The sequence below is a fragment of the Stegodyphus dumicola genome, chromosome 8 (assembly GCF_044657685.1).
Source record: "Stegodyphus dumicola isolate Sdum_Otavi_A_Nest chromosome 8, ASM4465768v1".
Lineage (NCBI taxonomy): Eukaryota > Metazoa > Arthropoda > Arachnida > Araneae > Eresidae > Stegodyphus > Stegodyphus dumicola.
The window spans coordinates 110,272,278-110,295,578 of record NC_140775.1 but is presented as its reverse complement, the minus strand read 5'-3'; the positions used below and the strand labels follow the sequence as shown (position 1 = coordinate 110,295,578).

The 23,301-nt window shown below is 31.6% G+C and overlaps 2 protein-coding genes across 6 annotated transcripts in view; one reads left to right on the top strand and one right to left on the bottom strand.

Annotated features, from left to right (window-relative positions):
- Positions 1-7,774, bottom strand: part of LOC118184869 (BOS complex subunit NOMO3) — a 57,212-nt gene extending 49,438 nt beyond the window's left edge. Inside the window, exons 1-2 of one of the 3 annotated variants that reach the window (XM_035354596.2) lie at positions 7,583-7,774; positions 4,237-4,465 (exon numbers count right to left, since the gene is read on the bottom strand). In XM_035354596.2, the coding sequence (XP_035210487.1) occupies positions 4,237-4,465; positions 7,583-7,722 (369 nt within the window). In that variant the 5' untranslated portion in view covers positions 7,723-7,774. Of the gene's footprint in view, positions 1-4,236; positions 4,466-6,909; positions 7,241-7,582 lie in introns of those variants that run through there. The other 2 variants (XM_035354594.2, XM_035354595.2) reach the window with 2 other exon arrangements.
- Positions 7,775-8,088: 314 nt separating this feature from the next.
- The window catches only part of LOC118184871 (deoxyribodipyrimidine photo-lyase-like), a 93,890-nt gene continuing 78,677 nt past the window's right edge, over positions 8,089-23,301 (top strand). Inside the window, exons 1-2 of one of the 3 annotated variants that reach the window (XM_085822265.1) lie at positions 8,185-8,343; positions 13,924-14,066. Coding sequence is in view for 1 of the 3 variants with exons in the window: in XM_085822263.1 (XP_085678389.1) it covers positions 8,217-8,225 (9 nt within the window). In the remaining 2 variants the exon portion in view is untranslated. Of the gene's footprint in view, positions 8,344-13,923; positions 14,067-23,301 lie in introns of all 3 variants that reach the window. The other 2 variants (XM_085822263.1, XM_085822264.1) reach the window with 2 other exon arrangements.

The following is a 23,301-nucleotide window of genomic DNA, read 5'->3' as shown; positions in this document are numbered from 1 at the left end:
TAATAATATAGAATGAATAAACACAGGAATGGAATCTGCTAAGGCATTTACAGAAGAATAAGCAAATTTAAACTTTTGTCTACTAGAGTGGACATGATGCAACATAGGGTTAATATGTATTTGTTTACTTTATTAAACATTTCTTTCAAACATAAACAAGTTGTTTATGTTGCTTCATTTTTTGTGCCAATACTTTTTAATATTTCTTTAATTCTATATAGACAGACATAATTTCTTGTTCAGTTACAAAATTTCATTGTTGAAGTCCTGTAATTGCTATGTATAGAATTCTGACTGACTTGCCAATCGAAATTTTTTCGCTTTCAGTAACTATGAGTAGCGGTGTTTTCCGGATCTAAAACCATAACTACAGATTTTGCCACCCATTAATTGATTGATGATTAAGGAGCATTGTATTCACAAAGACAAACTTCTTTTATCTCATCTTCATTTATTACTGCTTCTCCACATTTCTTTACAAAATCCGTTAATTAGAAAATTTCACCTTTGGTTTGCGATATCCGAAAACCTTCAGATTCGCGGCTATCATAAAATTTAGCTATCGTTCACTGTACATATTTGGCTATGTATCATGAGATTGGCGACAAAAGACAAGTTATTCCGTTAAATTTTATCTTGCGTCTATTGCGCACTGAAACAATTAAGCCTAAAATTGTACTAGTTTAGTTATTTATTATACTTACGCCTATTCCTTGCACATGCTTAAGGCTTATCCGAGTCCTGAATAAATAAATTTCCACATATACTTAAGGCTTTCTTTGGGTCTAAATTCTTGCTACCAAGTGCCTCCATTTGTCTTCCCTTAATTCTGCTGCTTGGTGGGGGCATACAAGCTCTGGCGACGGTTCTGGGTTTATGTGAAGAACAAGTCTTAATTTAAATAACACTAAATGTAATCTTTTGGCATTTATAAGCATCATTAACAAAATTTATTTTTAGCATATGTAAAGAAATTGTTAAATTCTTAATGTCAACATTTCTTAGTGCATTGAACTTAAATCTTTAATCATCGCCAAGCGTAATATCAACATAAAAGGTTACCATACTCTTTGTTATTCAATTAATTATACAAAAAAAGTTGTTTAGACATCCCTTCATGAGTTGTCATGTGTTGATAAACATGCGGTGATGAAAGCAAAATATAATAAATAATGACTCGCTGGGTTGGGCGTAACAATGTAGCATGTTTTGGTTTGAGATGTATGCCAAGCAGATACGGAGCCAAATTATTGATCATAAATATTTATGCTAAAATGATCGTTTCTTCAATAATGAAGTATTTTATTTAGTGTAGAAGTGAAATTAAGAATCAGGACTCTTCACATGCGTGTGTGTGTGGGGGGGGATCAAATGTGCATGCGTAAAGCACATACAAAAATAAATAAATTAAAAAAGAAAAAAAAAGGTGGTGACTTTAAGTTCCAGATTTTAGGTCATTCCGGATAATGGAAGTCCAGATTTTGGACATTGTACTGTATTACACTTAATAACAATACTATTTTTTGATAAAATAAAACTGTAAGATATTCAAAAATTTGAACTAAATGTCCTTGCATCTCCTTGGAAAGTTTGTGTAACTCAGGTTTGTATGCTGTCATTTCTGATTTTAAGAACGATTCCAAGTTCTCATCAGTAAGACAACTTCTCAGTTTACTCCTGATAAGGTTTATGCTTGAAAATGATTACTCGGATGAAATGTAAACATGAATAAATATATAAGAGACATTTAATAGCAGGGTTCTTAATTAATTTCTGATCGCTGTAGAATTTCTAACAAGACGACAGAAAAACTGTGTTGAGATGTTCTCTGTCTGGCTTTTTACAGCCTTCTAAATCGGCCGTGTAAGATTCCAGCAATTTCCGGAAAGCAAAAAGAGTAGAATTATGGTTACAGCTAACATATTAGTTGATTACATTTATTCAAATTAAATATAAATTACCAAGATAAACTTTTATTCAATGTTAAATACATGTGCTCTTGTATTTTTTTACTTTTTCCAGTGTAGCTTTCTTTTAAAATGTCTCATGCTGCATTGCACGGGGAAATAAAAAATTTTAATTATAATTCTACTATAAAAATATATAATTAAATACAAAATTCGTAACAATACTTATAATAAAGGAAAACCAACTATAACTAATGACAGGACACAAGATTCTAAATGTACCCCAAATTCTTCTCATCAGAATTTCTAAGTGATATGCATATAAACTTACAAATAAGCAAAAACATCACATTCTGAAGATAAATATATATTGTTACAGAACATCTAGCTGCGATAAGATAGCTTCCCCACAAAGCAGGTTTATTAGGGTTGACAGAAAATGGCAAGGGAAGGCAGGGTTGCCACATTTGACGACATGCCATAGACGGATGGAGAACCTTCTGGAACGATTTCTTACTGGTTTAGCCCAGAATGTTCTCGAATACAAGCCAAAAGCTATATAAACCCTGCTGGTATGCAGAGAGTCCGTCCGTGTAGAGTTAGTGAGAGTCTATCGAGTTGATAGTCTGCCAGTGAGTGCCGAGTTGGTCGTCGAGTGCATCGAAAGAGTCTCTTAGTGTATTGCGAGTTAGTGCATCGTCGAGTTTCATCTTAGAGTGTGTTGAGTTCCGGGAACGACTGAACTGAGGAGTCAGGAGCTGTACTGTAGTGTATCGTCGAGTGCATCGTGAGTTGTAGTATGGAGAGTCTCATGAGCAAATAGAGTTCCGACAACAACTGAGCAGAGTCAGGAGCTGTATTCTAGTGCTTTGCCGTGAAGCTGTCTCAAACGTTATAGCCTGATAGACTGAAGGCTGTTTTTGCCGATTGTTTCAGCGTGTGTATAGCAGTTCTTCGATGACTGTAAACGTGTTATTGAAGATGCCTTGAATAATACTGGCCAATAAAAAGTGCTTTGATACTTCATCAAGTATTGTGGCTATTCACGCCAAATCCACAAACCCCATATGAATGTAAAAGAAGAAAAACACGTAACAATATATTTAAATTTAAAATGCTCAAATAAATCAGTTTTGACCAAAAATTAACAGAGAAAACAAACTATATCCAATCTACAAATAAAAATTCCTGAACGAAATATGATTTAAGGAAGAAATTATTGATTGAAGCAGGAATTAGCTCAGTTAAATGGTACAAATTCTTGAACAGGTACAAAGTGTACATTTATTTTTCAAACATTTATTCACTAAATGTAAATGCCACCAAATGTATTTGATACGTGAATTTAAAAAATATAAAGCAATGTTGTGAAAAGGAAAATCTTTAGCTGAATGTTTGTCTGTTTTACACTTTACAACTTGCCTTTTAATCATATTCTGTTTCAAGCAACCATTTCATCATGTGTAAAGATTTTGAAATAACGCGTTTTAATAATAGACTAATAAAATAAGAAGTTCATACATTTATTAATATTGGATTATCTACAAATATTTCATACATGTGCTTATATATATATAATAATAATAAATAAAGATAAAAATATGTAAATCAAAATTAGAAGTTAAATTAGCAATAGCCCTTAATTCCCTCATTCTATTCTAAAAATCATAATAACTTTTTTGGACTCCGTCATTTCTAGATCAATTCATCTTATAGGGCTTGTATAGCACTGTGACGTAGTTAATTAGGAACCTGAGCTCAAAATTTCAACTGCAACTTTTCTAACTTAAATCAAAATCCCTTGGTGAGAATCCATATTGAGTAATCAGCTCTCTTGCAGTTAAAATGCTACTTTGCTCCCTTTGTCATGCTGCTAACTATGACAGTTAGCTAACTATGAACCTGTTATCTAAAAGGTGATAATGTATATAAAATTGTAGGGTGCATACTGCATCCATGATGATGTGTGGTGAAGAATATGTTTCGATAATTGGTTTGCATCCAGTAATAAAAATTATGTTCGATTCGGCCATGTCTGTTTATAAGTTTCTCCTTTGAGTGTCATCTTTCTTACTATGCAGTAAGGTCTCTCCAAGTTACACTGCACAGAACCATTGCCAATCTATAGAAGATTTCTCCAAGTCATTCTATTACACATACGCACACTTATATCTAATTTGCTATGAAAAAAGTAAAGTATGTAGAATTAATATCATTCAAGAGCAGTAAACTATCTAACATGAATGCACAAATTAAAAACAGGACATGTAAAAACTGAGAAAAATTTGAATGAAAATTGAAAATAAAATAAATAAAAATTTTTACTGACCTGGCCTGCGACTGTAAATCCCTTGAAAACAAAATTTATATCCTGATTTAAACTGCAAGGATCAGAAGTTCCATCAACATGTAAAGAAACACTGCTAGGCTCAAAACTCCATCCAACAGGTGGTTCAATTTTCAAAATATAATCTCCTTTATCATACAAAGGAATCAAATAGTAGCCATTATGAGGTGCACAATCAGTATGGTATTTTAAGCTGCCATGCTTTGTGTACCTGCAATTCAAGAAATTATATATGGCAAATTTTGAACACAATTTAAAAGAATTATAGAGAATAAAGCTTAAACACCAAATTAAACTCTTAAAACACAATAACTTGTCAATCATAATTGAATCATGATTAACAAGAAACTTAAATTTTATGAAAAATAACATTTTAAAAGAATTATAGAGAATAAAGCTTAAACACCAAATTAAACTCTTAAAACATAATAACTTGTCAATCATAACTTGTTAATCATAATTGAATCATGATTAACAAGAAACTTAAATTTTATGAAAAATAACATTCTTTTTAGTAACAGAACTTCTGCATGAACAGTTGCTTGTATTAAAACTTCAACTGGTAATTTTCTATGCATGTCACCTAATTTTTATTATTAAGCTGCTAAATGTGGTAACCATCAGTATAATATATTTTTTTTTCACATTTTGTTAAATTTTAAAACACATTTTTAAACATGATTGAAAAATTAGTTCCCCCCCCCCCGAATAACATAAAATGAGTGTTGTGGCAATATTTTAAATATTTAAGATTTAATTGAATTCTATATAGCAGACGATGGGTAAAATCCTAGGAGAGCCCACACACTTGGCAACAAACTGGGAAAGTGCAGAATCACCCACTGCTTCGTGCTTTCTCAAAATCGCCAACTTGAAAATAACAAGTCAAAGAATTGCAGAAACTCAGTATTACATATCGACCTATTTTCACTTAAAAAAACATCACAGAATTGCACAAACTTGCACACTCTCTTGACTTTATCCATGTACACGTTGATACGTGCCATATAAGTGGGCGCGCCCATGGTGTGGACTCTGTTAGGACTATTCAAACAGTTTCATTATTCTAAGAATATCATATTTTAACAGATAAAAGAATTTGTATAAATAATAATGAATGGAAGATTGATTTTTGAAAAATAACATTTTGGAAATACAATGATAGAAATATCCTTTGAAGGTAGTCATATTCCATCTATAAATGGCAAAATTGAGAAATTAACACAATTAACAGAAACAGCATATCAAAATTTGGATATCTATTTAGTAAAACCCAACAGCAATAAAAGAACTACACATAATGTATAGGATCCTCTAATAAAATACCATTTAGTGCCCAAAACTTCAGATCTGCTAAATTTAAATTATTACTTAAATACTTATTTATGAAAGTTTTTGCCATTATTTTTTACAGCTGCATATTCAACTTATACATATTTTAACAACAAACTGAATCAAGTTGTTTATAATAGCTATCAAAACTTTTCTTCTTTTTCTTTTCTTTTTTTTTAATAGATGTGGTTTTTGATAAAAGTTTGTGGTTTGTGATTTTTTTAATTACTGAACAAAGTCTCAAAGTCTGAAATTGCATCAAACTGGGGAAAGGGACCACATCTTACTCGTGTAGTTAAATAAAAAGTACATAATAACTTCATAAAATTTAAAGTTCATCATTCATGATCCGAAAAGAACAGGGAAAGACAGCTTTGAACTTTTCAAGATTTCTTGGGCATTTCTCACCGAGTTCAGTTTTTCAAGAAATTCTCTAGCCATATTCTTAATACATTACCAGTAAAACCACATCACTAATATATATATATATATATATATATATATAGAAATGCTCAATTATATATTTTTTTACTATGCTTTTAAAATGTTTATATAATTCTGACTAATAAAAGCAACTTTTCCTCTAAACTCAATTCATAATTAATTTATTAAAAAAATGTCTATACAAGTGTAACAATGTAAAGTTTTCAAAACTTAATGTTATATAAATAAAGTTTTCGAAATGCTACAAGTTTTACTAAGAAGAATTTTTTTAATGCATTATTATTTTAATTCATGTTCCATTTTTAATCTGTTTCAGATAAAAATAAAATTTATTATCAATTTATAGTTCATGGAACACACTGTTAATAATAAAATACTACTACATAACTGGTATATTATTGTCACAAAATTATCGGTAATAATATGTTGATTATGCAGTAAACTCCTGGAAAACTGCATTACAGGAGTAAACCTTAAGCCAGATAAACAAATGTTCTAGTCATCTAAAAAGCATATAAAATAACATTCATAGAATACTTTTTGGTTGAAAATCTGAATAAAGAAGTATGTTTATAATGCAGTACATAGAAATATCAGTATTTCAAAAATTAGAAAATCAAAATCTAATGAAAAAGCTATACACACGAAGAAACTATGATTTGAAAAGCCCAAACAACTAAAGTATTCAACTTTAAGCTTAACAGTTTTCAAATTTGACAAGTAGGAACACATATTCTATTTTACTTCCTAGAAGAGCACTAGGTTTGTAGAATTCATAATGGAAATTCCACACATCTTGAAAAATAATGCATTAAAATAACAGCAAACAAGAAATTTACTGTACAAGATTTTTTAAAAAAACTACAAAAATCCACATACATGATAACTAGATTTATCTTCCTTCTCTGCTTCATTATTAGTTTCCTTTTCCCACCTCCATCATCACATAAATATGACAAATAAATTAACTTCTTTATTTATTACATGAATATTTTTTAATCAAGAGGAGAAAAAAGTGTTCTTATATAATATTATTACATACATATATTAAAAAAACTTCAATCCCTCAACCTTTACTGTGTTTTTATATCCAACTTTTCTAAGCTATGACCTTTTAGAGATCAGAACAAGTCACATTTTAAACTTATGATGGCATCCAGATAAATTCTTTTAAGCTGGATTTTAAAAGAATTTTAAACTGGATAAAAATTTCGAAAACCAAAAATTGTCATGTAATCATATCAAAATTTTGAATAGTAAATACAGTTGGGGGATACATTTGAAATTTTTGAGTCCTAGAATATTACTATGTTTAAGTATTTATATATGACATAAAATATACAAAACAGATTACAACAATAGCATTATTTAAGCATTTTCAATTTTATTCTTACTCCTCAATTTCAGTTTCATTATTCAGATTTGAGTAATGCTGATAAAATTAATAGATAAAACAAAGTAAAATATTATATTTCCACTTTTTGCCGAACACTGGGTCATTCATAATTATTTTCAATAAATGAAATTCTTAAAAACTGACAAGAATAATTACAATTTTATTTCCACTCTCGAATAATTGATATCGAAATTTGACTTTACAAATCCTCCACAACCAAATATATCATCACAAAGAACACATTTAAATAAATATATGAAAATAATTTCAAAGAGTGTAAATAAATTAAGAATCATTGCAGAAAGTACAAGTCTAATGTATACATATAGAAACAGTTAACTAAAAAGAGGAAGCTTAATTAACAGTAATAATCCACTCAACACTTTTTCGTCTGCTATTAAATCTTTCAGCCATTTCATAAAGTGGCCTTTATTGGATGAATTAGACATAAATAATTTAATTTTAATTATCATCTTATTTCCAAATTATTACTAAATTAAGTTAAACCTGACACCAAAGAAAGAAATTAATGCAAACGATTTTTTACTTAAAATTTAAGTTAGTAGATACAGACAGCCAAGTAAACTGATTTTTCGGTATTTGATTTTCTCGATATCACAATTTTCTCTCTAACTTTACATATTTCTAACCTTTTGAATCCTTGCAAATTTAACCTTCCTAAATAATTTGTCACTTGTAAATGGCAATTTTCTGAGAATACCATGTTGCTAAGCGACAGACCGGAAGTATTTCTGTTATGTAACTATTATATGGCGCGTTTGTGAGTCTCATGTTAAAAGCAAGTATTCGTCTGAGGATTTTGTTTATAATCAAATCGATTTATACTTAATTGCTGTTCTGGAGGGTAATGAATATAAGGGGGAAGTGACACTCCTCATTGAATTAAACTACATTTGGTACCATTATTTATGCAATTAATTTTGTTATGAAAAATTGTTTTACATTATTATGTATTTAGTTAAGCGTTCAATTAATGTTTACCGCCATCGTCCATTATATAAAATATTCATAAAAATATTTAAATTTTACAGTATAACTAATTTATTTTATTTTCAGTTTGTAGGGAACTGAAACATGAAACTTTTTTTAAAAAAGCAGTATATTATTATTTAAAGCGGTATATTATTATTAAGCAGCATCTTATTAGGCGTTAGAGAACTCCTGATTGAAAAAAAAAATAATAACGTATATGTCTTTGCATAGAAACCACAGAAAAAATCATGAATTAAATTCAAAATGAAGGCGTTTTCTCAGAGGTTATGTAATGACTTTTGAGATCATATTTATGAATTTGACCTAACGTTGTATCTATTACTCAGAGATTATGTATGGAATTTTGTAATATTTATAACCTTAAATTTGACGATTTTTCCGCAGCATTTTTTTGTGATTAAATGATATACTGTGGCAGTATTCTGATTATCCAGATGTCTATTTATAAGGAAATATTATTTCTTTTTTAGGACCATTTTTGTCTGTATTGGGAGCTGTATTTTTTAACAGTTAATAATTTTTAATTTTTAATTTTTTATTTTAATTAGGAGTTGTCTGGGGTTTTCATCTGCAGAGAACCTGTTGGTGCTTCGGGAAGGAACCCGTTGGCGCTGTTGCAATTTGTACTCGCCACGGGATGAGCCGAGCCGTAAACGTGATTTTTAGTGCATGTAAATTCAAATTAGCAGACAAAACAAAATATTAAGCATATGGTAGTAAAAATTCACAGATAATAAGCATGTAGACTTAAAACTAACCGGTTAAACGTGATATACGAAAATAAAGCTGTATTTTTCATAATATATTTCACAGTACAAATAACCTTCAACAGTAATCTAATTTTCTTCAGTAGCATTGTTAATAAAACTAGAACTTTATACATTTTATTATTTTTCAAGACTAATTTGAACTGTATTCCTTACAGTGGTTTGCTAATTTTGATGACCATGGGGATGCATCAAACTACTCTGTCATCTTAGATAATCAATAATATTTTTTATTTAAAATTAATCAGCTATTTATGTCACACGTGCCATCCTCGGAAAGGTTATTGTTAGAAAAGCATTATCAATATAGTATCTTGTTAAAATTTTACGCCATAAAAATTGAAGCCGTGAGCTGGCATTTATCGACGAAAACTTCTTTAATTATAACGAAAATATTTCTATCCATTCGTTGTTAAAAAATTCAGAAAAATAACGTGGAAAATCAGAAAAAATAATAATAAATCAGAGAAGAAGAATATAAATCTCCTAATGCGAACAACGACAGTGATAATTCAACAAAATGAACGCAAGAGGAATGGTTGCAACCTTCAAACAAGTGAATACGATGAATCCGATAGGTTAACAGGTTTGAACTGTTATCACCAAAGTTGACGATGTTTACATTTACCGGGTTCTCTGCGGAAGTGCTTCCGTTGTCTGATTTCTGTAAGCTTGTAACCAAAGAGTAATATGTAAAAATAACTGTATACTTTTTTTAATCACAATAGTTACAGTTTTCCACCACAGAAATACTTATAAAACATGTTTCGCTAACCATACTTCATTACTACCTACTGTCTCTTGATTTGCCTGTAGGAAATTATTATTTTCTTTCTTTTGATCTCATTATATTTGCAGGTAATAGGTTCTAAGACTTAATCACAGTTTTGGGTATTTAAAATACCATTAATTAAAGTTCACTTAATTTTATATTGGAATTAAATAAATAGTTAATAGAAGCAAATTTATATTAATTTTTAAGAATTCAAGATTATTACAGTTTAGATATTCTTTACCTTATTAGCTAAAATTTAATAAATGTTGGTACTTGCGTTAATGAGATGGGTGAGTCTGTCAATTCTTGCCTAGCTGTTCTATGTTTGGATAAACGTTAGCAAGAAGCACCATAGTCATAGTGTTATAAATCACTGTTTTGTTACTAAGACTAGAATGGCAAGATTTTAAATGGGATAATTGATAATAAATTTATGTTTCATTTGTGAGAGAAAACAGTGATAGACGATTGTCATGCGTAAATTTCAAACTCTGAGATATTCAGCTATTTTATGCACAGGTAGTTTGAATTTTATTTTTTTTCCTTTTTTGAAAAGCTAAGAGGACCATAAGGGCAGGCCTTCTTCGAAAACCACAACTTTTAAAAACATTGATGTAACAGATTATTCATACAATATATAATAGTTAAGTTACACTGGTCATCAAAATTAAAGGATAATATCAGAAATAATATATAACTGATACTTAATGAAAAATTGTTAATATAAATGTTTATAAAAGCATTAGTTAACATAAATTACAATTTTTGGCAGCTGATTGTTTACAAAATATTGAAATTAAAACCAAATTTATGGAAATTGGAAAATGATAGAAGAATTCTAAATAAGTCACATCTTGTGAAGAAACATTTTCTTTAATGTGGTGTATCGCCACCTAGGACAGATATGCATACCTCTCATCTTGATTTCATAAATTTTATCAAAGTGCTGACCAAGTCTTGTGGAATTGTACATCACTCTTCTAAAAGTGCACTTTTCAGCTCCTAGAGGGTCCAGGGAAGAATTTGGTGTGCTGAAATTTGGCACCGTGAGGCATCCCACACATGCTCAGTCAGGTTAAAGTTGGGTGATTAGCTGTCCAGCAAAAACAATGCAAAGAGAAAATGTAGTACAAAACATTGTGGGAGAAAAGAAAGCAAAGAGAAAACATCATGATACAAAATATCGTCATCAAAAATAAAGCAGTTCAGTAACTTCAGAGTTTAAAAATATTATGGTAAAAAATAAAGCACCTACAAATCATTGCATAATGATAATATTGCAGACATGTGTTATATAAGTTGTAAATAATATATAAGTTGTTATAAGTTGCTTTATAAGTTGTAAATGCATGTTTGCATAATGATTTGTGAGCGCAAGAATGAAAGAGGAACATTTTTTTTTTTATATTTCATAATTTTGAATTAACTAATAAATTTTTGCTGAAAAAGGAAGAAAGAAACTTAAGTTTTTAAAAACTGAAAATGAGTAGAAAATTAAAGCATTATATAGCTCTTAATATAATTTTAAACTTGCATAATTAGCTAATAAAAGTCAGAAGTAAAGTAATTTATCCTTTTTTAATAAAGTTTTACTGATAAATTAACAAACATGAAAGAAAATAATTTGATAATTAATCAGACATTTCCTATGGATGTAATCTCATGCAGTTACTTATCCTCCTTTTCCTTAACGTTTTCAGAATATATTTTTCATGAAAAATTATTAGTAAAACTTCATATAAAAAAAGACTAATTTAGGTAAAAATATATTTACGGGTGCCTTTTGGCGATGTTTGGCAGTACATGGACACCTAGTTTGTGCAGTTCTTTGACTTGCTTTGTACTTGCCACTACACAAATCCAAAATACCGTATTTGATGGCATATAAGATGCACTTTTTTCCCTAAATTTGGTCTCAAAAAAGTTATCTGCATCTTATACGTGAAGGACACAGGTTAACTTTCAATACTGAATGCTATTTTTAGTCCGGATAAAGGTCTAGACACACATAACCTTTTCTACATCTGCCATAATTATTTTGCGCATGCGTGAAATATCTGTCGCCAAAAAGCGCCAAAGCTTGAAGCTGATGTCGAAGTTCGAACGGGTTTGACGGTCACATTACGTCTATGGAGTGTCCAATGGGTGTAATTGTTCATGTTCATCTGAAAGGCTGGATGGACAAAGCTGGAATGAAACTGTGGTTACAGAACATATGGGCGAAGCGACCTGGTGGACTCTTAAGAAAACCCTCTCTTTTGGTTTTGGATCAGTTTAGCACCCATAGAACTGAAACCATAAAGAATAAAGTGAGAGAATTAAAAACCCAGATAGCTGCCAGATTCTGAAACTCATCCACATATTTTTGAATGATTGCAGAACCTCCTTGAAAGGTATGAACCTCCTTGAAAAGTGCGGCCATTTGTCATAATTCTTTCCCAAACCCTTAAACCGCAGATTTCATGGACAAGGGAAGGCAAGTTGTGTGTTCCTTCTTCTCTCCAGATCAAAACATGTCTAGAAGCACTGTTCAGACTATATCTGGATTTGTCAGTAAACAATACTCAAACCCAGTCATCTTGGCTGCATTTAGCATGATGATGGCACCTGTTTAAACGGGCCCTTTTGGAATCTGGAGTGAGTGGGACACAAACCATTGGTTTTCTTTCATATAATCCAATCTTGTTAAGTTTTCGTGCAGCAGTAGAACAGCTAATTCAAGTTCCTGTGGCAGTTTGAAAGTCTAAGACCAAATCTGTTGTAGTCGCTTCAGAATTTCCTCAAGCCGGCAACAACAGAAAACTGTCTTCTGATACAGTTATTGCTCTTGGTCGCCCTTGATCAGTCTGTCTATCAACTGATCCAGTGCTTGAAATGTGGCTTCAAACTGTTGATGTGACACTTTGAGGGATATTCAAATTTTGGATGACCTCCATTGATTGTACCAATTATTTGCCACTTTTGACCTTCACTTAAATGATGCCTTTGAGCCATGACTACTGAATACTGATCACTCTCAGAAACCACATTCCCTTTAAACAACACTATAGACCAGAACTCCAACATGCGTCCACTGTGCACCATATTGTCAATCACCGAATTTGCATATTTTGGTTGCTAACATATGTGCAAAAGTGCAATTTTGTGTTCAGTTATATTTAATTAACATAAATAATTGCAGAATTGGCATTGGTTGCAACATTAACTTAGTGAGCATAGTTTTTCTCATTATCCTTTAATTTTGATGATCAGTGTGTATACTCTAGTAAGGTGTGCATACATCCCATATTTTCCAGGATGGTTTTTCAGTCCCTGTTCTGTAAGGTCTGTGTATACTTTAGTAAGGTGTGCATACATCCCATATTTTCCAGGACGGTTTTTCAGTCCCTGTTCTGATTTTTTCAATTTATTTTTTGATTCTGAATTTATATCGTTTGTTCCCAATTGCCCCAAAAAACAGCAGTGTGAGAACGTAAAAGCTTAAATGCATATATTTATTTAAGTAATGTAGATTGCATACTGAGAGTTAAGAGATGTGTGCCATACTAGGCACATGAACGGGATTCCCCATTTAGCGCTTACCTTAGAAAAATTGTAACGGGGGAGTTCTATTTCTCATTCCTGTATTTCTCTTACCAACCCACCAACATACATGTCATTTTTGCTCACAACTCACAGTTGTAGTTTGGACTTTCTCTTACAGACAGTACTGCAATTTTTAATTGATATATTAACTGAATTGTGATTTAAATTCATAGCATATGCAAATACTTTTTAATTATCAACAGTGTGTAATGTATATGTGCTCAATAGTGCATTATATACATTAGTATGTGTCATTCACATTATTATGCTGCATCTAAAAATAATTCTTTTGTCATTTGCTGAAATTTTATTGTAGATATATCCATCTAAAATTGTCTTTCTTTTGTCATGTTTAGATTGTAAAATTTTTACTACAACATCATTTTGATTTTGCACAAAGGTTTAAAATATGTGTTGAAGTGATGATGTGTGATGATATCTTCCACTTAAGAAAGACATACTTTTTATTTATCAATAGTGCATTGCATATGGGCTAAAGGTATGTTTTACTGAGGGTTAATTTATTATTTATTTTTAACATTGATTTTTTTAGTAATGGGTTAAAAAAAAGAAAGTGTACATTTAATGAAGACCTACAGAAGGTATACCTGTTTATTGAAAAAAACCATAAATGATTCTAATGTACAGTGGAATACATGTTCTTCAAAATTTTCAATAAGCCATGGTGAATGTACAGATATTAAACTTTATATAAATAATAATTAACATAAAATGTCAAACTCTGCTGCTGCATCTAGCTTGTCATTAAAGAATTTCTTCAAACAGGAGAAAAAGGTATTTACATGTGCACGAACCAAGGCCAAAGCAATAATACTGTTTTCATGCTTTAAGTCTTTGCAGAATGATTTGCGAAAATGTTCATTTATTTCAATCTTTATTAATACTTCCAGTCATAAGGAAATAAAATCTTTTCCAATATTTGTTAGACTTATAATGTTGAAAGGCAAAATTTTAGAATTTAAATCCTTACCTGGTGAAACATACCAATATTGCCAGCAGCTATTTAACTACCTATCTGGAAGAAAATGATTTAAAAGAAAATGTTATTGGTTGTTGTGACGATAATACAAATTATAACTTTGGAGTAGCTGATTGATAGACGTGGAGAAAGTAATGTTTTTGTTAAACTTAAATGAAACTTTAACCATGGTTTTATTGGAGTTGGATGTGCATCACATAATATCCATAACACTGTAAGAACATCAGCTGATGTTTTGCCAGTTGTTATAGAAATGATTATTTCTAAGATATGCTTTAAATCTTATACTGTTAGAATAGATACATTGAAAAATTTCTACAACTTCATAGAAACTGATTTTTCAATGATACTAGGGTATTCACAAACTAGATGGTTAGTATTATTTTCTGTCATGGGTACTCCAGTTGTTTTTAGCACTGAAAACTGATTTTCAATCTCAAGAAAAGTGTCCTATGCTTATTTTAAAATTCTTTGAATACCCAGTGGCAGAAACTTGGCTACATTTTATTAACAGTATAACTTCAATATTTTATAAAGTTATTACTACAATTGAAAAATCATGCTGCATCAGTATTTGATGCTTCAATGGATGCTCTGAAAGCTTCAATATTAAGTAAGATAGAGGATAACACTATTCCAATAAATGTTAGAAAAACTAGAAAAAAATCTGAAAGATTTTATATTACACCCAAAGTGGCATTTTTTTAAACATTTTGTGTGTTACCTTCACACTTAAACCACATAAAATTCAATTAAACAGCAATATTTGTAGAATTTCTAATAGACAGTCTCCTATGCTGGAGATAAAAAAGTTTTTTTCCCATATATTGTTGCCATTGCTGACTCTGAAATCATTGAGTTTGTTAGTCAAAAATTCGTTAAAGTTTTATGAAATATGAACTAGGTAACAAAATGTTCAAAATCAAAATTCGGGCTTCCAGATGCCTATGTCCAGGTGGAAGATTACATTATTCAAAATTTGATGTCTCTAGGTACCATAATTTTTTTAAGATGTGAGAAACATACATACATTCATGCAGATTCTTCATTATTTAATTTCTTTAACTATAATATAATACAGGGCAAGAATATGTGGTGGCAACAATTTAAAAAGTGATTTAAATGTGTTTAAAAAGTGATTAAATTTAAAAAGTGATACACCATTTATAGAATTGAGGGAAAATGCTGTTTTGAGATTATTAGCCCTTTTGGGGTAATGCTTGAAGAGAATGGAGACATGTCACAATACAAAGTTACTGAATTTCGAGAAACTACTAATTCATTTTATCAGACTGCTTCTACTTATTTGGAAAAATGGACAAAAATGGTATTTCTGGAGATAGAAGCGTACAGGCTCATATTAAATGAAATCCCTTCTTGGAAGTTGAAACAGCCTTTTTGTTAATTAATAAAATGATACCAAATCATAAATTATTAGAAATGGATTTATATCAGGAATATGTTTACATTAAATAATATATCACAAAAGTAAAAATACTGGAATGGTAAAAAAATAAGATGTGCCCAGTTCAGAAGTGGTTGAAAATAAATGTATATTTTAATAAGACCCAGATTCCTTGTTCAAATGTCTTAAAATTGCCTGAGTGTTTCTTTTGTCTTCCTGGCACTAATGCAACAACTGAGCAGGATTTAGCATGTTGAACAGTTTTTGGACAAGTGATAAGACACAGCTCACAGTGGACACTTTCGAAGGTATGTTAATTACCAAACTAAATTTGGATGAAAAAAGATGGTCTAAGAAATATTCATGCTTTAGAGAAATAAAAGGCTACTTCATCAAAATAATTTAGAAGGGTTACATATTTGTTATTTTGTTTAAAATGAATATTGCATTTTGATTTATTCTTTATTTATTAAAAATGATATAAATCACTATTAAAAAATAAAACGCACTCATATGTTATTATTATTATTTTGTGAAATCTGAAAGTGGGTGTCTGCGAAAAATTTCTGTTGGTCACAATTTTTAATTCAAATCTATATAAAGCTAAATATTAAAATTTTCAGATTTAAATTTATCAAATAAATTAAATGTATTGAAATAACCTCTAAGTGAATTATTTTTAACTTAAACTAAATTATACAAAACCTTTCTAAGACTGACAAAATTTGAGAATAAATCATGACAACATATTCCCTTTCGTTTATGTGTTAGATTTTTTGGTACTTTTCTGTTATTGGAATTGGATTCAGAAATGTTTATGATGGATGTATGTGTTCCTATATTCTTGCATATATGTTCATACACATTTATGTGTGTGTATACACACACATATGTACATACACTCTTTTGCCAAAAAATAAAAGCACCATGAAGGAAGTGGTTGTTTTTGATGAAATTGAATATGTATATAGCTCGTACACAGATAATAAAATGATTAAAAATCCAGGTCATAGTACCTGTTCACGGATCAGAATCATCCACTGAGTGTTCAAATTAGTAGTTGGTCGAACTGCCCCTGGCGGCAATGCATGCTTGAATTCGTCAAGGCAAGGAGTGGTAGAGGTTCCTAATGCCATTCTGTGACACGTTCTGCCAGGCATTCATCAGTTGTCGTTCCAGATCTGTGATATTTTGTAATGCCTGAATCTTGCAGCTTACGATGTCCCAAACATGCTCAATTGGTGAAAGGTCTGGTGACCTTGTTGGCCAAGGAAGAGTATCAACTGCACAGAGACAGTCCAGAGATATGCAAGCGGTATGTGGCCTGGCATTATCTTGTTGGAATATGGCCCTAGGATGATGTCCCATGAAGGGTAATGCAACCAGCTGCAGGATGGTATCAACACATCATTGAGCTGTTAAAGATGTATGGAGGATGACTAAAGATACCTGCTGTCATAAGAAATAGTGCCCCACACCATCACACCAGGGGTTATGGCTGTATGCCTTTGTAAAACAAAGGCTGATTGGGACTGCTGGCCCCGTTCTCTCTAGACATGAACATGGTGGTCATCTGCTTCAAAAGTGAAGTGGGATTCATTGCTGAACACTATACAATGCCAGTCTGATGGCAGCCATGCTGATCGGCTGCGACACCACTCCAGACAACTCTGATGATGTTGTGGGGGTCAAAGGTCTTAAAGGCTTCTGTGAGCGTAACACCCCACCTCAGACAAGCGCCATGAGATGGTGGACGGTACCATGGGAGATGTACATGTGGCTGTAGTGCGTTGAATAATTGACAATGATACCGTTGGGCCTGGCGAACAATCATCCTATCTTGCCTTGTATTTGTGCTCCTTGGCCTTCCAGAGCCTTCATTTCATCGCCAGCTTCCTTGTAGCAACCATTGATGCCAACATCTTTTCACAGCATTGTATGTATGCTGCAGGTGGCGGCCTATTGCTCAGTTTGACCACCCATCTTCATGCAACCCTACAATGCGACCACGTTTGAAGTCGTTTAGTTCTCTGTAAGGTCTTCGATATTATCGTAATGTCATCTTTAGTTGCTTTTTATGGAATTACAATGGCAGCAACAAAAAAAAAAAAAGTTTCCACCTCTGTTACTAATTTTACATTTTGCGAATTGAGCTCTAGAAATGCGCGCTATGATCGCAATTCCTGTTCATTCTCCTTGAAACTTTTGATCATTTGCATGTTTGATCAAGATGTTTTTGCATACCAAATTTTGTCACGATCGCAAAAGTCCTTCTTGGTGCTTCGATTTTTTTGCAAAAGAGTGTGCATACATACATACATTTCTGAATCTGGTCCCGATAATGAACGAGTACCAGTTTGTCTATGGCACATACGGTAAAAACATACAGTACAAAGTCTGAAATCCGGACTCGTCGGGACTTCGGCGATTCCGGATTTGGGATTTTTCCGGATATTGGATCATCAGTTTAAATCTAGTAAGATGGCATCTAGCAATCGCCAAACTATTGTTGGTACCAGTGCTACCAAAAATAATTACGGCAACCCTAACGCAAGAAAAGAAGTACAGTCAAAAGTCTTTAATCTGGACTAGCTGGGACTTCGGCGATTACGGATTATCGGTTTTTCCTGGTTATAGATCATCAGTTTAAATCTGGTAAGATGGCATTCAGAAATTATAAAATTTAAAATATGAAACCGTAATTTATGAAATAAAGAGCAATTATGATATAAAGAGCAATTATGATATAAAGGGTATCAAAATTTACAAAAAAAAAAAAAAAAAAAAAAAGCTTAATATTTATTTGTTTACTTTATTAAACATTTCTTTCAACGTGCGCAAAGCATAGTCGAAATTTATTAATTACGCATAGTCGAAATTAGAAAATTGCAACCAGAAAAGTATTTGATGTGTATTCGTGATATTTATAATGACTAGGAATTTGATTTAAATCATATCAAAGACTAAGTACATCGAGATGAAATACTACTTTTAATAAGGAATTATAAGCCGAATAAAATAAAAACATCTGCCCTGAAGATAAGGATATTGCTGACAGATCAACTTCCAGTTCATTGTGCGCTGCAACGTCCCCCCCTCCCCCCCGCAGAGCAGTGAAAAATTGATAAACAGATTTCGGAATGGTTAGAGAAACAAAGGATATGCCTTTATCCATTTTTTGCAGCAATTCGACTTTTTGTTTGATGGACATCAAAACATGCTTTTGCTTTGTAGATCCTATGCCAGCTCCAGAATCGGAAATTCTTTTTGACATAATCGAAAGTTCAAGCTTACTTTTTATAAAATTGCTTGAACAGTCTGCAAAAAATAATAAGCTGGATCCAATTAGATGATTAAAGAACAATGCAATCTGCAACATCAACATTAACAAACATATTATGCGCATGCGTAGAAGCATTATGCGTTTATGCATGTGCAGAAAGTTTGTAGCTTTGAGGTCCGGATTATAGATCATTCTGGATTATGGATGTCCGGATTATAGATCATTCCAGATTATGGACGTCCGGATTAAAGACTTTTGACTGTATAATAGTAAATAACTATTTAAGACTGATGGTTTAATTTAGATGAAATGTTAATTTCGTATAATACTTTTTTATTACTATAATTTATATAAAAAAGGCTAAACATGACTGAATGGAAGCATAAGAGTAAATAACTATTTCAGATCATTTTTATAATTTATATAAAAATTGCTAAACATAACTGAATGAATGCCTGCATCGCTATTTCACTACCGAGTTATCGCTAAAGCATAATTTTATCTTGTTGGTTGTTCAAACATAATTTTCTATCAAAAAATTCTCGGTAAAGTGCAAAATCGCCCACTTATTTGTTTGCCGCTTTTTACAAGGGTAAAAACAATTGGATTTTTGTCAATTTTCTTTTACTTTTTAAGTGCAAATTGGTCAATGTGTACATAGATAAAGTCAAGGGTGTGCGCATTGCCATTTTTGTGCATATCTGGGATTTTTTTTTAAGTGAAAATAGGTCGATGTGTACATGTATACTGAGTATGTGCAATTCTTAAAAACGTGTCGAGCAGTGGGTGATTCTGCACTTTACTCAAAAGTCTATTGCAGACTTTTCGTCACGGGCAATTCCCAAATTGTTAAATCCATAGGATATCAAAAAAGGATTTAAAAATTAAACTAGTATTTCAATGGCGTCTTAAGAAATATAGAATTATATAAACTTAACGCAATCTGAAATCAGCGCGTACGTTAGATTTGGCCATGGAAGTAAGAAAGGTTCTAACTTGGCGTGCTGTTAAATGGGCACGTTTGCTAGATTTGGCGCTTTTGCGCATACATTTTCGCTGCAATTTTTTTACGGTCCTCAAAACGGAATAGTACCAACATTTCTTTCAATGTAAGTTGTTTTAAGTTGCTTCATTTTTTGTGCTAATACTTTCTCTTTAATTCTGTAGACAGACATAATCTCTTGTTTAGTTAAATTATTGAAGTTCTGTATTTGATGTTTCGAGAATTCCGAATAACTTGTCAATCGAAATTTTCTGATTTTCAGTAACTTCTCTGTTGTTTTCTTCACTATCGGTTGCGGTATTTTCTGGATCTAGAACCATACGCCGATTTCGCCATTCATGAAATAAAAACTTCTTTTACATTATCTTCATTTATTACTGCTTCTTCACATTTCTTCACAAAATCCGTTAATAGGAAAATTTCACCGTTGTTTTGAGATATCCAAAAACCTTTAAAATTAGTGGCAAATTTAGGTATCTTTCACTATACATATTTAGCTATGTATCATGAGCTTGGCGACTAATGACAAGTTGTTCCGTTAAATTTTATCTTACTTCTATCGCACACCGAGACAATTAAGCCTGAATTGTATTAGTTTAGTTATTTATTATATTTATGTCTATTTCTTGCACATGCTTATCAGAGTTCTGAATAAATAAATTCCCACCATATATTTAAGCCTTATTGAGGGACTGCGCTAGATATCTTACCTCTGTGGTCAGTCTCTGCGGGTCCGAAATTCTGTGATTGAATGTTGCCATACGAGGCCTGGCGCTGGTTCTGGATTCATGTGAATAACGAATCAGTTATTTCTAATTTAAATAGCCCTAAATGTAATCTTTGGGTCTATGAGCATCATTAACAGAATCTATGTTTAGCATATGCAAAGAAATGTTTGGTAAATTTTTCCTTGTCAACTTTTTTTAGCGTATTTAACTTAAATCTGTAATCATCGCCAAGCGTAATGTCAACATAAAAGGTTACCACACTCCTTTATTATTCAATTACTAGCATAAAAGATTGTTTAGGCATCGCTACAGGTGTCATTACTCAAATTGTCATGTTTTGATAAACATGATGGAAGGTACAGTACAAAGTCCAAAATCCGCACCTTCATTATCCGGAATGATCTAAAATCTGGACCTCAAAACCGCGAACAACGTTTTCTCGTAGGCTTTATGCATGTGCATTTGATTTCACCCTCCGCGCATAATAAAATATCTGGAGAGTCCCGATTCTTAATTTCATTTCGACACCAAATAAAATACCTTGTTATTGAAGTAACAATCATTTTAGCATAAATTTGTATGATCAGTAATTTGGCTGTGTTGCTGAGTATCTGCTGGCATACATCTCAAACCGAAACATTCCACATAGATACATCGTTGATCTGATGCCAACCTGGCGAATCATTATTTATTACACTTTCCTCTTATCGCCGCATTAATATCAAAACATGCCAAATTGAGTAATAACTCATGTAGCGACGCCTAAGCAATTTTTTTATGTTAGTAATTGAATAATAAAGAAGTGTGGTAACCTTTTATGTTGACATTACGCTTGGCGATGATTACAGATTTAAGTTGAATGTGCTAAAAAATGTTGACGAGGAAAAATTTCTTTGCATATGCTAAAAATAGATTTTATTGATAATACTTATATACCAAAGATTACATTTAGGGCTATTTGAATTAAGAATAACTGATTTGTTATTCGCATAAACCCAGAGCCAGCGCCAGGGCTCGTATGGCCGCAATGAGTCGCAGAATTTAGGACTCACAGAGACTGTATCAGGCAGTAAAATATCTAGCGCCGGTCCTCAGTAAGGCTTAAGTATATGGTGGGAATTTATTTATTCAGAATAAGTTATTTATTTTAAATAAGTTATTTATTCAATTAAGTATAATGAATAACTAAATTAATACAATTCAGGCTTAATTGTTTCAGGGCATGATAAAAGCAAGATAAAATTTACCGGAACAACTTGTCGTTAATCACCAAGCACATGATACATAGCCAAATATGTATAGTGAAGAACAGTTAAATTTGATGATGATAGCTGCTAATTTTAAAGGTTTTTATATATCGCAAAACAAAGGTGAAATTTTCCAATTAACTGGTTTTGTAAAGAAATGTGAAGAAGCGGTAATAAATAAAAGAAGTTTTTCATTGTGATGACAATGCTTCACAATCATCAATCAATTAATGAATGGTGAAATCTGAAGTATGGTTCTAAATCCGAAAAACACCGCTACCGATAGTGAAAAAAGTGACAGAGAAGTTACTGAAAACGAGAAAATTTCGATTGACAAGTTAGTCGGAATTCTCGAAATAGCAGCTACAGAAATTCAACAATGTAACTAAACAAGAGATAATGTCTATCTACAGATTTAAAGAGAAAGTATTAGCACACACACACACACACACACACACACAAAAAAAAAAAAAAAAAAAGAAAGAAAGAAAGAAAGAAAGAAAGAAAAACGAAGCAACTTACATTGAAAGAAATGTTTAATAAAATAAACAAATAAATGTTAAGCTTTTTTTTTTTTTTTGTAAATTTTTATACCCTTTAGATCATAAATACTTCCTTTTTTCATAAATCCTGATTTTATATTTTTAATTTTATAATTTCTACATGTTATCTTACTAGATTTAAACTGATGATCTAATATCCGGAAACATCTCAAATCCGGAGTCACCCGACGAGTCCGGACTACATATTTACGACGAGTCCAGATTTCGGACTTTGTACTGTATAATAAATAATAATTCCCCAGGTTGGCGTCAGATCTATGATGTATCTTTGTGAAATGTTTCGGTTTGAGATGTATGCCAAGCAGATATGCAGCAACGGGGCCAAATTACTGATCATACAAATTTAGGCAAGAATGATTGTTTCTTCAATAGCAAGGTATTTTATTCAGTGTCAAAGTGAAATTAAGAATCAGGACTCTCCAAATGTGCATGCGTAAAGCCTACGAGAAAACGTTGTTGGTGATTTTGAGGTCCGGACCGGATTTCAGACTTTGTACTGTATACA